At 45.4% G+C, this 15,755-nt stretch overlaps 1 protein-coding gene across 6 annotated transcripts in view; it reads right to left on the bottom strand.

Annotated features, from left to right (window-relative positions):
• Positions 1–15,755, bottom strand: part of ABCC9 (ATP binding cassette subfamily C member 9) — a 128,403-nt gene that overhangs the window by 56,294 nt on the left and 56,354 nt on the right. For all 6 annotated transcript variants that reach the window (XM_075210794.1, XM_075210792.1, XM_075210793.1 and 3 more), the window contains 9 exons: positions 15,486–15,683; positions 12,916–13,089; positions 12,631–12,786; positions 10,299–10,433; positions 9,038–9,200; positions 3,598–3,638; positions 2,242–2,384; positions 1,129–1,237; positions 8–118 (listed from right to left, as the gene is read on the bottom strand). In XM_075210794.1, coding sequence (XP_075066895.1) covers positions 8–118; positions 1,129–1,237; positions 2,242–2,384; positions 3,598–3,638; positions 9,038–9,200; positions 10,299–10,433; positions 12,631–12,786; positions 12,916–13,089; positions 15,486–15,683 — 1,230 coding nt within the window. The remainder of the gene's footprint in view (positions 1–7; positions 119–1,128; positions 1,238–2,241; positions 2,385–3,597; positions 3,639–9,037; positions 9,201–10,298; positions 10,434–12,630; positions 12,787–12,915; positions 13,090–15,485; positions 15,684–15,755) is intronic.

Below are 15,755 nucleotides of genomic sequence, written 5' to 3'. Positions count from 1 at the left end.
TAAGAACCTTGATTGTTGATTCCTCACTGTCTGGGGAGCCAATCGGTCTCCGCGGGGACCTCTCATATTTGTCCAGCTGGTACCTCAGGGGCTGTTTCCTATTTATGGCTCTTGAATGCTATAGGAAGAAGGAAAGAGCGGTCAGTCACCGGCAGATAGGGGTAAGATAGTAAATATCACCCACGTCCTCCGCGCAGCGTAAGACTGAGTCTATGTTCAGAGAGTTATTTTCTATTTTGCATTCTTCAGTTCACACTGTTTAGTACTCAGCAAAAATTGTGACCCATTTGTTTCACTAGTGAAAGTGATTATTTAGCTGTAACTAGTAAGTGATCTTCGTTAGTTCATAGATGGGAAAAGTGTATTTTGTGCAAATTTGCAAATATTCACAACAAGCAAAAATGTTGACTTATAGTTACAACAAAATATGACAAAAATGTCACTTAGAATAATATCACAACAATACTGTACTATATATGGGGTAACAATATCCCAAAATGTGGATTATGAGCCTCATCAAACCATATTGTGATGCTCGGGGTAGGTGTGTTATATATTTTTCTTTTTTGCATGCAGTGAAGATACCGGCTGCTTTTATATGGATCACAGAAATACTGGGCAGCAATAGGTTAATACCACAATTTAGCGGTAAGCTAGGACACGCCCCCGCATTTTAGCGGTAAGCTAGGACACGCCCCCTCTCCGCTCTAAGTCTGTCTGCGCATTATACATTTAGTCCCCTGCGGAGCAACATGCAAACTGCACCTGGATTTACTCCTAACTGCAACTGAGGCTCTATGTGTATATAATATTTATATTCAGTTATCAGCAATGTATAATCATACATAGATGTATACTGGCTGAATGTGATCTGATTCTTGCATATCATTATCTGCAACACAGGAGCGATGATGTCACAGGTGTAACATTATAATGGCCGACCTCTTGCCATTGATAACGACTTCGCTTTTGGAAAATAAAAAGAATCGTTTAAGATTGTAAACTTGGATCTCTTGTGTCTGTTATTGTCATCGCTTGGAAACCTACAGAACTATATATTTAAACACAGGCACAGACATAACACTTTACAATGTGATGTGTGTATTATAATTCCATTATGACAAGTACAATTCCGGGATGTTTCCTGCAGGCATCGAACAGGCCGGGGGAATCTCCATTCCTCATACTGTCATCCCGGATCTCGTCACTGGTGAGGAATTCATTCAGCTTTTGTACACTGGAGAGAAAGAAATCAGCCATGAATTAAACATCTGACTGTGTCGCACGGGACAAAAATAACCACAAATGTGAAAATACTGCTCAGAAATCCACTTATGCCTTTAACGTTAACTTAATACAAACATCATCAACCGCATCAAAAAAATAAATAATCCCACTTTATTTATACATGATCGGGGAATCACTAAAGGCTTAAGAGATGCTATAACTTGGTTCCCAGGAGTCTGGGAAAACTTCTAGAAATTCAGAAGTCTCTCAGACATTCCGAAATTGTAGGTAACTATGGCTTACAGTCTAGAAGGAGAGCACAATGATATTCGGAATTGGAGATTATGGAGATATATGGGGAGACTAATGAGGCCTATGAAGGTAAGGCAGAATTGGATATTGAAGTTTTGTGGAGACAACGTAGGAGGTTACAGAGAGGTGCAGCGGAGGTGATGAGCGGAGATGGTAGCTGGGATTGAAGGGTGAGGAGAAGGCCAGGAGGTTACAATAGTTATGATGGGAGATAATTTGAGAATGGCAATGTTCTGGGGTTTCAGGAGACATAACAGCACCAGGGGCCGGCTGTGTGGATAAAAGCTGAAGGCAGAGCAGAGGACTGCACAAGATAGTGGGTATTAGGGACTTGGGAGAGTGTGATGTTGTCATTGGTGAGTGAGACTAGAGGGTAGTGACACTGGGACGAGCTCAGCTGTGGACATGTTGGGATTGGCTGCACTGAGCTTGTCACGGAGGCAGACAGAGCGTATCAGGTCACAGAGAGAAGAGAGAAAACCAGAAAGCCGAGGACCCCAACAGATAGAGGAAGTGGAAATATAATGATACAATGTATCATCCATAGCTTACAATGGAACTTACCCAACTAGCATTTAACAAGGCGGAATGTTCAGAGAAGATGCCCCAACAATGATACTTACATGAAACATTCTTCAGATGTAATGGTATTTGTGAAAGAAGGAATTGGTAGGTTATAATGTTCCGTTATGGAGGACCCACCTAACTAGAGCTTTCACTGCAAATCTGACCACGGTGGAGAGCAGGAAGAGCGGAGTCACCAGGATGTGGAATAATGACAGTGATGCGAAGGCTCTGGCCGGATCCAGTGTGTTCTCCTGAACGTACACGTAGGTCACAAATGTCTGGGGGAGGGGGGGAAATAAGATACATGATGTCTTCTCTAACCCTAAATCCCATCTCACCCTTCAACAAAAACCATTCTATATCCTTCAAATATTACATCATTTCCTCATGGCTATTCTTGGTGTTTAATTGACACATATCAGAGGCATTATTATCCAATGCGTTTGCTCAGAAATTCCTCTGATATATCTCTGGAGACCTGACAAACCATCCTGACATTTGCCTTGATATCAGTGTAAACATCAGGGAAGCAGAGTACAGGAACGGAGCAGGAGGGACTGGAGAGAGCGGCAGATGGCCCATAGATTCCTTTAGGGATTTAGTTGTATCAAATGAAGGTGAACAATGCAGGTAATAGAGAATAAGGATTTTAATTTTGAGCCAAAATAATTTTTTACAAATTCTAAGTCCTGTGATAACATCTCTGGGCCTGATTCACAGAGTAATGTAGCTGCAAGCGCAACTTGTGACGGAAAAAGCTGCAGATGCGTCCAGGTGTGCGTGAGTAGCAGATGTGTCAACTTGACAATAGTCATGCTCTCAGACATGCTCCTCGGACAACCACCCCTCAGACAACCCCCCTCAGACACGCCCCCTCAGACACGCCCCCCCTCAGACACGCCCCCCCCCCCCCCGACACGCCCCCTCAGACACTTATGCCTAACTTGCAAACATGTACAAAAACCTTTTATTTTCTATGTTACAAACGCAATTGTTATAAAGCTTCATTTAAAATTGAATAACCTAATACAGCAGAGATAATAACGTCAGTCATGACGTGTACAAAACAATTATAATGTTTCTCTTTGCTACCACACGCTCAGCAAATCCTAAACTAAAACTGAGCAACTACTAAAGTCTCAATAAGTGTCTGCAAATAATTTGCAAACCTCTCATTACAAGCAGTTTACAAGAGTTCATCTAATCATCATCATCATCTGCTACTTACTCTGCCCCTCACCACCCTCAAATAAATCCATATCTGCTATTATATCCCAGTCTGAATCTGTACGCAGTTGTCCGCACGCGCCCTTATTGCACACTGCCTACGTTAGAACACCCCATCTCTCCCCCACAGATTTACTACACAAACCGGCAAACGTTTGCCCCTGAATCAGATCCTGTCTGTTGTAGAATAAATAGAACACAATTATTATGGGGACAGTGACCTTTGTGACATTAGACTATTATAAGTAAAGAAGAAGATCTTACTGCCAGCACAGCGGCGATAGGAATGGCTGCGTTCATAAATACTGCAAAACAAAGCACAGAATCATTAGAGGACAGATCCGGCACAACAGACGTTTTCTTCACCATTCAGTTAATATCAGTGAATTAGAGGATTACCAGGTCGCATTTACTAATCCCATCACTCTGCACCTAATTCTACCATATACAGTCATATATACACATATGTCACTGAACCCAACCTATCTACTTGTCTCATAATTCCACCACTGTGAGATTAGTCCTCTTATAAGTGTGTGCACCTTCATCACTGAGCCAGACCTGTCTAATTGTCTCATTTCCCGAGTTCTAGATCTCTGCTGTGTGTCCTATCATTGCTCTATCAACCACACCAAGGACACTAATCTTACTCTGGATTGTACACGTATAGTGCCCAATATAATCCATTATCCCATGGTCCCTATAAATATCATTCATCGTCATCGCTACACGGCTAACTATACAAAGTATACCATATTCTAGACCAGAGGTGCACATGGGTCCATGTAGGGTCCTAGAATCTTGTTTTGGAATACCGTAATACACTCTTGGTTGCCCCAAATAATGACACACTGACATGTGGGGTTCCAGGATAATGACACACTGACATGTGGGGTTCCAGGATAATGACACACTGACACTTGGGGTCCAGGATAATGACACACTGACACTTGGGGTCCCAGGATAATGACACACTGACACTTAGGGTCCAGGATAATGACACACTGACACTTGGGGTCTCAGGATAATGACACACTGACACTTGGAATCCCAGGATAATGACACACTGACACTTGGGGTCCCGGGATAATGACACATTGACACTTGGGGTCTCAGGATAATGACACATTGACACTTGGGGTCTCAGGATAATGACACACTGACACTTGGGGTCTCAGGATAATGACACACTGACACTTGGTGTCCCAGGATAATGACACAATGACACTTGGGGTCCAGGATAATGACACACTGACACTTGGGGTCCAGGATAATGACACACTGATACTTGGGGTCCCAGGATAATGACACACTGACACTTGGGGTCTCAGGATAATGACACACTGACACTTGGGGTCTCAGGATAATGACACACTGACACTTGGGGTCTCAGGATAATGACACACTGACACTTGGGGTCTCAGGATAATGACACACTGACACTTGGGGTCCAAGGATAATGACACACTGACACTTGGGATCCAGGATAATGACACACTGACACTTGGGATCCAGGATAATGACACACTGACACTAGGGGTCCCAGGATAATGACACATTGACACTTGGGGTCCAGGATAATGACACACTGACACTAGGGGTCCCAGGATAATGACACACTGACAAGTGGGGTTCCAGGATAATGACACACTGACACTTGGGGTCCAGGATAATGACACACTGACACTTGGGGTCCCAGGATAATGACACACTGACACTAGGGGTCCCAGGATAATGACACATTGACACTTGGGGTCTCAGGATAATGACACACTGACACTTGGGGTCTCAGGATAATGACACACTGACACTTGGGGTCCCAGGATAATGACACACTGACACTTGGGGTCCCAGGATAATGACACACTGACACTAGGGGTCTCAGGATAATGACACATTGACACTTGGGGTCTCAGGATAATGACACATTGACACTTGGGGTCTCAGGATAATGACACACTGACACTTGAGGTCCCAGGATAATGGCACACTGACACCTGGGGTCCCAGGACAATGACACACTGACACTTGGGGTCCCAGGATAATGACACACTGACACTTGGGGTCCAGGATAATGACACACTGACACTTGGGGTCCCAGGATAATGACACACTGACACTTGAGGTCCAGGATAATGACACACTGACACTAGGGGTCCCAGGATAATGACACACTGACACTAGGGGTCCCAGGATAATGACACACTGACACTTGGGGTCCAGGATAATGACACACTGACACTTGGGGTCCAGGATAATGACACACTGACACGTGAGGTCCCAGGATAATGACACACTGACACGTGAGGTCCCAGGATAATGACACACTGACACTTGGGGTCCAGGATAATGACACACTAACACTTGGGGTCCAGGATAATGACACACTGACACTTGGGGTCCCAGGATAATGACACACTGACACTTGGGGTTCAGGATAATGACACACTGACACTTGGGGTCTCAGGATAATGACACACTGACACTTGGGGTCCAGGATAATGACACACTGACACTTGGGGTCCAGGATAATGACACACTGACACTTGGGGTCCCAGGATAATGACACACTCACACTTGGGGTCCCAGGATAATGACACACTGACACTTGGGGTCTCAGGATAATGACACACTGACACTTGGGGTCCAGGATAATGACACACTGACACGTGAGGTCCCAGGATAATGACACACTGACACTTGAGGTCCAGGATAATGACACACTAACACTTGGGGTCCAGGATAATGACACACTGACACTTGGGGTCCCAGGATAATGACACACTGACACTTGGGGTCTCAGGATAATGACACACTGACACTTGGGGTCCAGGATAATGACACACTGACACGTGAGGTCCCAGGATAATGACACACTGACACTTGAGGTCCAGGATAATGACACACTAACACTTGGGGTCCAGGATAATGACACACTGACACTTGGGGTCCAGGATAATGACACACTGACACTTGGGGTCCAGGATAATGACACACTGACACTTGGGGTCCCAGGATAATGACACACTGACACTTGGGGTCCCAGGATAATGACACACTGACACTTGGGGTCTCAGGATAATGACACACTGACACTTGGGGTCCAGGATAATGACACACTGACAAGTGGGGTTCCAGGATAATGACACACTGACACTTGAGGTCCAGGATAATGACACACTGACACTTAGGGTCCCAGGATAATGACACACTGACACTTGGGGTCCAGGATAATGACACACTGACACTTGGGGTCCCAGGATAATGACACACTGACACTTGGGGTCCCAGGATAATGACACACTGACACTTGGGGTCTCAGGATAATGACACACTGACACTTGGGGTCCAGGATAATGACACACTGACACTTGGGCCCCAGGATAATGACACACTGACACTTGGGGTCCCAGGATAATGACACACTGACACTTGGGGTCCAGGATAATGACACACTGACAAGTGGGGTTCCAGGATAATGACACACTGACACTTGGGGTCCCAGGACAATGACACACTGACACTTGGGGTCCCAGGATAATGACACACTGACACTTGAGGTCCAGGATAATGACACACTGACACTTAGGGTCCCAGGATAATGACACACTGACACTTGGGGTCCCAGGATAATGACACACTGACACTTGGGGTCCCAGGATAATGACACACTGACACTTGGGGTCCCAGGATAATGACACACTGACAAGTGGGGTTCCAGGATAATGACACACTGACACTTTGGGTCCCAGGATAATGACACACTGACACTTGGGGTCCCAGGATAATGACACACTGACACTTAGGGTCCCAGGATAATGACACACTGACACTTGGTGTCCCAGGATAATGACACACTGACACTTGGGGTCCAGGATAATGACACACTGACACTTGGGGTCCAGGATAATGACACACTGACACTTGGGGTCCAGGATAATAACACACTGACAATTGGGGTCTCAGGATAATGACACACTGACAAGTGGGGTCTCAGGATAATGACACACTGACACTTGGGGTCTCAGGATAATGACACACTGACAAGTGGGGTCTCAGGATAATGACACACTGACACTTGGGGTCCAGGATAATGACACACTGACAAGTGGGGTTCCAGGATAATGACACACTGACACTTAGGGTCCAGGATAATGACACACTGACACTTGGGGTCCCAGGATAATGACACACTGACACTTGGGGTCTCAGGATAATGACACACTGACAAGTGGGGTCTCAGGATAATGACACACTGACACTTGGGGTCCCAGGATAATGACACACTGGCATTTGGGGTCCCAGGATAATGACACACTGACAAGTGGGGTCTCAGGATAATGACACACTGACACTTGGGGTCCCAGGATAATGACACACTGGCATTTGGGGTCCCAGGATAATGACACACTGACACTTGGGGTCCCAGGATAATGACACACTGACATGTGGGGTCCAGGATAATGACACACTGACACTTGGGGTCCAGGATAATGACACACTGACACTTAGGGTCCAGGATAATGACACACTGACACTTGGGATCTCAGGATTATGACACACTGACACTTGGGGTCTCAGGATAATGACACACTGACACTTGGGGTCCCAGGATAATGACACACTGACACTTGGGGTCCCAGGATAATGACACACTGGCATTTGGGGTCCCAGGATAATGACACACTGACACTTGGGATCTCAGGATTATGACACACTGACACTTGGGGTCTCAGGATAATGACACACTGACACTTGGGGTCTTAGGATAATGACACACTGACAAGTGGGGTCTCAGGATAATGACACACTGACACTTAGGATCTCAGGATAATGACACACTGACACTTAGGGTCCAGGATAATGACACACTGACACTTGGGCTCTCAGGATAATGACACACTGACACTTGGGGTCTCAGGATAATGACACACTGACATGTGGGGTCCAGGATAATGACACACTGACACTTGGGGTCCAGGATAATGACACACTGACACTTAGGGTCCAGGATAATGACACACTGACACTTGGGATCTCAGGATTATGACACACTGACACTTGGGGTCTCAGGATAATGACACACTGACACTTGGGGTCCCAGGATAATGACACACTGACACTTGGGGTCCCAGGATAATGACACACTGGCATTTGGGGTCCCAGGATAATGACACACTGACACTTGGCATCTCAGGATTATGACACACTGACACTTGGGGTCTCAGGATAATGACACACTGACACTTGGGGTCTTAGGATAATGACACACTGACAAGTGGGGTCTCAGGATAATGACACACTGACACTTAGGATCTCAGGATAATGACACACTGACACTTAGGGTCCAGGATAATGACACACTGACACTTGGGGTCTCAGGATAATGACACACTGACAAGTTCCAGACCACACTAGCGCTGCTAAATTAAGTTATGGGTTCCACTGTTCTAGAAGTCAGTTATGTGTCTGGTAAATTATGTGTAAATCTAAATCCCAAAACCTTGCCTATCTACTTATATCAATTTTCATGTTCTATGTCCTTCACAACCTACACAGATGACAATATAATTTCTTCACATTTCTACATATCCCTTAATATAAAACACAGCACACAGATGGAAGGAAGCGCTGTGCAGAAGGCTTTGTATAGTTAATGTAATGTTGCATAATACTACTATAATATTAGGGATCCGCAGCTCACTGGAGAGAGACGTGTGTAGAGCAAATGTTTTCAGACTCGTCAGCTCCTTCATCCTGGTCTCCTCCACGCTGGTGCAGAAGATGTTCTCCCAGGCGTACAACTTCAGCAACTTAATTCCTTTCAAGATCTCGTTTGTTTTCTTAAGCCGCTCGGTGGAGTAATCCTGCAGTGGCCGAAAAACAAACAGGAAACAAACATGTTTAACAAATCTCCTTCCCGACATCTTCCAATAATGTTATGTAACAAATATCAACACATTACAGCTCATTTACCAACCTCAGGAAAAGCCATCTTTTGTGACACCACCTGCCTACTGGTGCCCCAGATATAACACGGAGCACATGGATTTCTGGGTGATGATGGCAATGTCTGGGGAAGGGGGGTACAAAGGTTTGCATTGGCTGATGGGATGAGGTGGTTAGTAAGGGGGGAACACTTTGTCTATTGCAGATTAGACACAAGCGCATCTGTATTAAATTGGGAAAGCAACAGTTAAAGTTGCGGGGAGGGATATATGTTTAAGAGATAAATGAAGGGGCAAATCCTTAACCTACCAACAAAAGTAATGTTTTATTTCAAATAAATGTGTTTTTTTTTAATGGGGTGTGTAATATTTACATTTAAGCCATGGATATGATGGAGCTTATAATACTGCAAGCACCAGCAGGCTCAAACGCCTAATGGCGGCCTGGACATGCTGGGACCTGTAGTTCACCAGGGCCAAAATGGTTAAATAGTTATATTCTTTAACAAAATAACCTACACCCGTTGCCCAGGGATGTGGAGTAGTCCTAGTGCTAATCCTAACGGGGTTGGTTAAACCCAACGGGGGGGGTGGGGAGAGGGGAAGTTTGTTGTGTGCTACGACCTGTGCTAACCGGCCTAAGGCTGGTTTGGTAGTATGGCGGGGGGCCAGATTTTGCTAGTATCAGTCTAGGCTGGAACCACTTGGAAAAAGCACTTTTTGCGGTTACGAGTCGGACTTGTGCCAACTCTACATGGCGCCCACAGTACTATTAATATTTTGGTGAAGGACAAAGTTAGAATTACTCTACGTAACTCCGACACTCGGCTCAGTAGGTCACTGCTAAGGTCAGTGAAGGAACCAGTGAGCGTAGCACAGAGTACGTCTTATAGGAGGAACGCAGCCATGGGGGGGATCTGTGTAGACGTGAAAACAACAATGTCCTATAAACAGTGTCAGGTTATTCTGGAGCAGTGATCCCCATGCATCTTCCGGGGCCCCAAGGGCCACACTTACCAGGGTGTTCTTCTGAACTTCTGCAAGTTTTGTAGCAATGAAATATTGAACAGGAGCGAGCAGCATGATGACTGCAGCCCCTACCAGCGCGCTGCCGCCCAGCAGCTTGTACAGGAGGATGACGCCCATTATGATCTGAAAGAATGAAAGGTGCCACGAAACTTCTTTAGTTACAATGTTACTTATTGTGTCATAAAACATAACAGCTATGGCACATTGCTCGTATCAGTCAGAAAATGTGCGGAATTAATGACAAGTTATAGGCTCCACATACAATACATGTACAGAGGCAGCAATGTATTGAAGGGTGACCCTGTAACCCTGGAAGAGGCAGCAATGTATGGAAGGGTGACCCTGTAACCCTTGAGGAGGCAGCAATGTATGGAAGGGTGACCCTGTAACCCTGGAGGAGGCAGCAATGTATGGAAGGGTGACCCTGTAACCCTGGAGGAGGCAGCAATGTATGGAAGGGTGACCCTGTAACCCTGGAAGAGGCAGCAATGTATGGATGGGTGACCCTGTAACCCTGGAGGAGGCAGCAATGTATGGAAGGGTGACCCTGTAACCCTGGAGGAGGCAGCAATGTATGGATGGGTGACCCTGTAACCCTGGAGGAGGCAGCAATGTATGGAAGGGTGACCCTGTAACCCTGGAGGCAGCAATGTATGGAAGGGTGACCCTGTAACCCTGGAAGAGGCAGCAATGTATGGATGGGTGACCCTGTAACCCTGGAGGAGGCAGCAATGTATGGAAGGGTGACCCTGTAACCCTGGAATAGGCAGCAATGTATGGATGGGTGACCCTGTAACCCTGGAGGAGGCAGCAATGTATGGAAGGGTGACCCTGTAACCCTGGAGGAGGCAGCAATGTATGGATGGGTGACCCTGTAACCCTGGAGGAGGCAGCAATGTATGGAAGGGTGACCCTGTAACCCTGGAGGAGGCAGCAATGTATGGAAGGGTGACCCTGTAACCCTGGAGGAGGCAGCAATGTATGGAAGGGTGACACTGTAACCCTGGAGGAGGCAGCAATGTATGGATGGGTGATCCTGTAACCCTGGAGGAGGCAGCAATGTATGGAAGGGTGACCCTGTAACCCTGGAGGAGGCAGCAATGTATGGAAGGGTGACCCTGTACGCTGTATACATAACTCATGCCTGCTTTGGGATTTAACTATTAGTTTCCCAATGACCTAGATTTTTCTTTCCTCCTCACTGTAGAATAGCAAGGACTTAATAGGGGCATATTATGGGGCAAACTGAAGCTGCTGCCTCCGGCAGTCTGCAGGAAGGGGTAATTTGGGGAACATTTCCTTCTGCAATTAGCGGTCTGTAATATCCTATTACTTTACACATCGATAGTACTTGGATCCTTCGCTTTCCCCCTGCAGAGCTCCAGGGATAGGACATCTCTCTGTCTGATTAGTAAATAAAGTGTTATCCATAAAATCACATTAATATGTACATAGCACAGCAGCTGCCTCTGTTCTCTATACATTAATGTTATATAAAGATCCCAGGAGAATATAACTCTGTAACTAAACACAAGTACATTTATATATGATTTTTTGATCTTTTTATGCTTGTATTAGTTCTTTGCACAATCCTTATCCTCCTCCAAATGTATGAAAATCATCTCTTCTTCTACTAACGCTTCTTTCTCATTTCTATTGACAATAACAGGTGTAAGCAGAAAAGTGAGTCACCCCAAGAATAGACATAGGGGGAATATATAAGGGAAGGGGGCTCAAACGCTCCGATTTGTTTACTGCAGGTTCCGAAAATAACAAAATGTTGCTGCCAACTTATAAATAAAGTTCATTTTTGGAAACCAAATACTTCTGGGACCTAAGAACATAATTCTAATATTTACATAATCTGCCCCCAATGACTGGATGTCATGATATTAGGTGCTGCCCCTTTACTGTACACAGGAGAGAGTCATTGAAAGAAACAAGTTCTCAGGAGATCGCTTCAGCCATAGCTCCCAACTGTCCTGATTTGAAGGAACTGTCCCGTCCTCCCGCGTGTCAGCAGGTCCCAACTGGTGGGAAGATGGGAGATATAATATAGGGATGGCACTAGACAGACCCCGTGGCGTGTGATGTGGACACATCCCTAACATGATATGGTCACGCCCACTTGCGGAAGAGACGTGGCTGTGTCCCACTTAAGAGACGTTAGCCATTAGTAGAGGTGCTATAACTGTCGATATGTACGTAGCAGGAACATAATCACTACAACAGATACATTTACATTGGTGCAGGCGTTCCACGTTGGATTAGGAAAAACGTCCGATTGCTAAACAAAGATTCCCTTACTTGGATGCTGTACCTGAACAGGCATAGCCCAGAGATTGGGACACAGGAAGAGGAACCACATCAGCTGATTGGTTTCAATGGCCACCAAATTGTTTATCTGCCCCAAGGTCATCTCTCCCATGGACATGTTGGAGGTAGAGAGCTTCAGAATCTTGTTATAGATCATAGCCTGAAAGCGAGGAGAAAACGGCACAATTTCATCCCACATCGGCTCACACTTTTATTATTAATGTTTTATATTCATTACCATCAAACATAAACAAAGCATGTACTAGCAATCAGGAAGATCAATGGGTACCAGCAATGCTCCACGGAGGTTAATCCCAGTCTCTATGGTGACGTAATACGAGGCTTGGAGGAACGTCTTCTGGAGGATTAGGGCCAAAAATAAAAGAACGGCTAAAACAAAATAATTGTCCAGAAATTGGTTTGACGAGAGGAAGTGTACGCTGTGGAAGATGCTGGATGTGTCCTAGAGGAGGGAGCGAAAGAATAACATATGAGTAAAGCATGAAAGGAAACATGGATCACTGCTTTCTGTATATGTCACATATAGCACTGCGGACCAATTGTGGTGCCTTATAAATAAAAGATAATAATAATAATGCAGTTAAGGTGTAGGCGTGGTCTACACACAACTGAGGCAGCCATTTTGTTGAACCAATATTCATGACAAGGGCACCTATCAATTCACTAGGAACTAGTAACGTCACTTCCTCAGTGATGTCACCAATCCACTAGTCTCTAGTAATTAGCGCTACAGTGCTCCAAAGCGCCACACAGTAGCAGACAAAATAAATGCAGACATGAAAACAAAAGGTATGGAGGACCCTGCTCATTACAGAGCTTACATTCTAAATGGAAGAGGACACAGCTGAAACAAGAGGAGCGAGTGTGGCTCAGAGTGGAGATTGGGACAGTTGTGAGGGTGCATTAGTGTAAATAGTATCATCAGGGATAAGGTCAGCTCTAAAGAAGAGATGGGTTTTCAGAAAGCGTCTAACGATTTGAAGGCTGTGGGAAAGTCTGATTGGGCGTTGTAGGGAATTCCATAAGCGGGGAGCAGCACGGGAGAAGTCTTGTAGGCGGGAGTGAGAGGTGTTTATCAGACACGAGACAAGGTGCAGGTCAGAGGTAGACCTAAGAGGGCAGGAGGGAGGGTATATTGATATGAGATATGAGATGTATGCAGAGGTGGTGTTGTTGAGGACTTTGTATGTAAGGGTGAATAATCTGAATTGGATTCTAGAGGACATGAAGCCAGTGTAGGGATTTGCAGAGTGGTGCAGCAGATGTGGAGCGATGAGAGAGGAAGATCAGTCTTGCAGCAGCATTTAGGATGGATTGAAGTGTGGATATATGGGTGTCAGAGACGCCAGATAGCAGGAGGTTGCAGTAGTCAAGACGTGGGATGATGAGAGCTTGGATAAGAGTTTTGGTAGCATGTTGAGTAATAAAAAGGCACATTCTGATTTAAGGTGGAGTCGACAGGACTAGGAGAGAGTCTGAATGTGATTAGTAAAGAAGAGGGCGGAATCCATTGTGGCACTAAGGCAGCGGGCTTGGGAGATAGAGGAAATTGTGGTGTTATTGACAGTGAGGGAGATTTGTGGGGAGGTGGTGACTCTGTTGAGCTTTAGGTAGCGTTGGGACATCCATGTGGAGATAGCAGAAAGACAGTTGGTTATAAGAAATAGTACAGAAAGATAGAGGTCAGGGAAAGAGATATAGATTGGGTGTCATCAGCGTAGAGGTGCTATTGAAATGAATGAGAAAATTAATGCCCCAAGAGAAGAGACGTTCAATGAAAAAAGTAAAGGGCCAAGAACAGTGTCTTGTGGGACCCTAACAGATAGTGGGAGTGGAGAGGAGGATGTGCCAAAGGTAGAAACACTAAAGGAACAGTTCAATAGGTAGGAAATGAACCAGGAAAGAGCTGCGTCACGAAGGCCGATGGAGTGGAGGGTGTGTAGGAGAAGAGGGTGATCAACAGTATCAAAAGCAGCAGAGAGGTCTAGGAGAATGAGTACGGAGAAATTACCATTAGATTTTGCAGTAAGCAGATCATTGGTCACTTTTGTGAGAACAGTTTCAGTAGAATGTTGGGGGCAGAAGTCTGATTGTAGAGAGCCGAGAATGGAATGAGAGGAGAGAAGGTGAGACAGGCGTTTGTTCACTAATCGCTCAAGTAGTTTGGAGGCAAAGGGGAGGAGAGAAATAGGGTGGTAGTTGAAGAGAGAGGCTGGATCGAGAGATGGCTTCTTTAGAATTGATGAGATGAGCGCATGTTTAAAGGAGGAGAGAGACAGGTTAAAGAAGTGAGCTAGAGGTTGGCATGCAGTGGAGGAGCGGGAGTGCAGAAGTTGGGAGGGAATAGGGTAGAGTGGACAGGTTGTAGGGTGAGATGATGAAATAAGTGCAGAGACTTCATTTTTAGTTACTGGAGAGAATGAATTAAGGGTGGATTGGGAAGTGTAGGTGAAGGTGGGTAGAGTGGGTGTGGAATTTGGCATGAGGAAATAGGTTGTCAAATGGTGTCCATTTTGTCTTAGTGATCACTGTTGAATTGATAGGCCGAGAGCCTCACACCTCAGTGATGTCACTTGTTCCTAATCAAATGATAGGCCGAGTGTCACTGGTTCTTAGTCAATTGATTGGATTATTTTAATGTGGATATTGGTTGATCCTACCCAATGGGTACCACCACTCTATGTAGGAGACACATAAATGTCAATACTGAAAATAAAACCCCAAATGAACATCATCGCTTTCAATATTTGCTTATTATAGTTAACAAAATTACGCGTAAAACGTGTAAATCTCCTCTACGCAAAGATATGATGACATTAAAGCTCTCACAAGACTTACTGATTCCTGCATGGTTTCATTAGAGGCCTCATGAGGCTCAAGATGCTGGACTATCCCAGAGATACAGAGAGGACCAGCAAACCCCAGCAGATCAGCCAGATACCGGAACGTGCTGCTCAGTAGGATTGGTCGCCCAAATGCTTTGTACATGGCCAGCCAGATGGAGGGCGTCTTGTGAGGCTGATCAATCACCTTTTTCTGTATCAAAGATTAAGAAATATGTCAGTAAAAGCTTACTGGCTTAATGCTGAGATCACAATGAATAATATC

This window comes from Mixophyes fleayi, chromosome 4, assembly GCF_038048845.1.
Source record: "Mixophyes fleayi isolate aMixFle1 chromosome 4, aMixFle1.hap1, whole genome shotgun sequence".
NCBI lineage: Eukaryota > Metazoa > Chordata > Amphibia > Anura > Limnodynastidae > Mixophyes > Mixophyes fleayi.
This window is presented reverse-complemented; position numbering and strand designations above follow the sequence as displayed.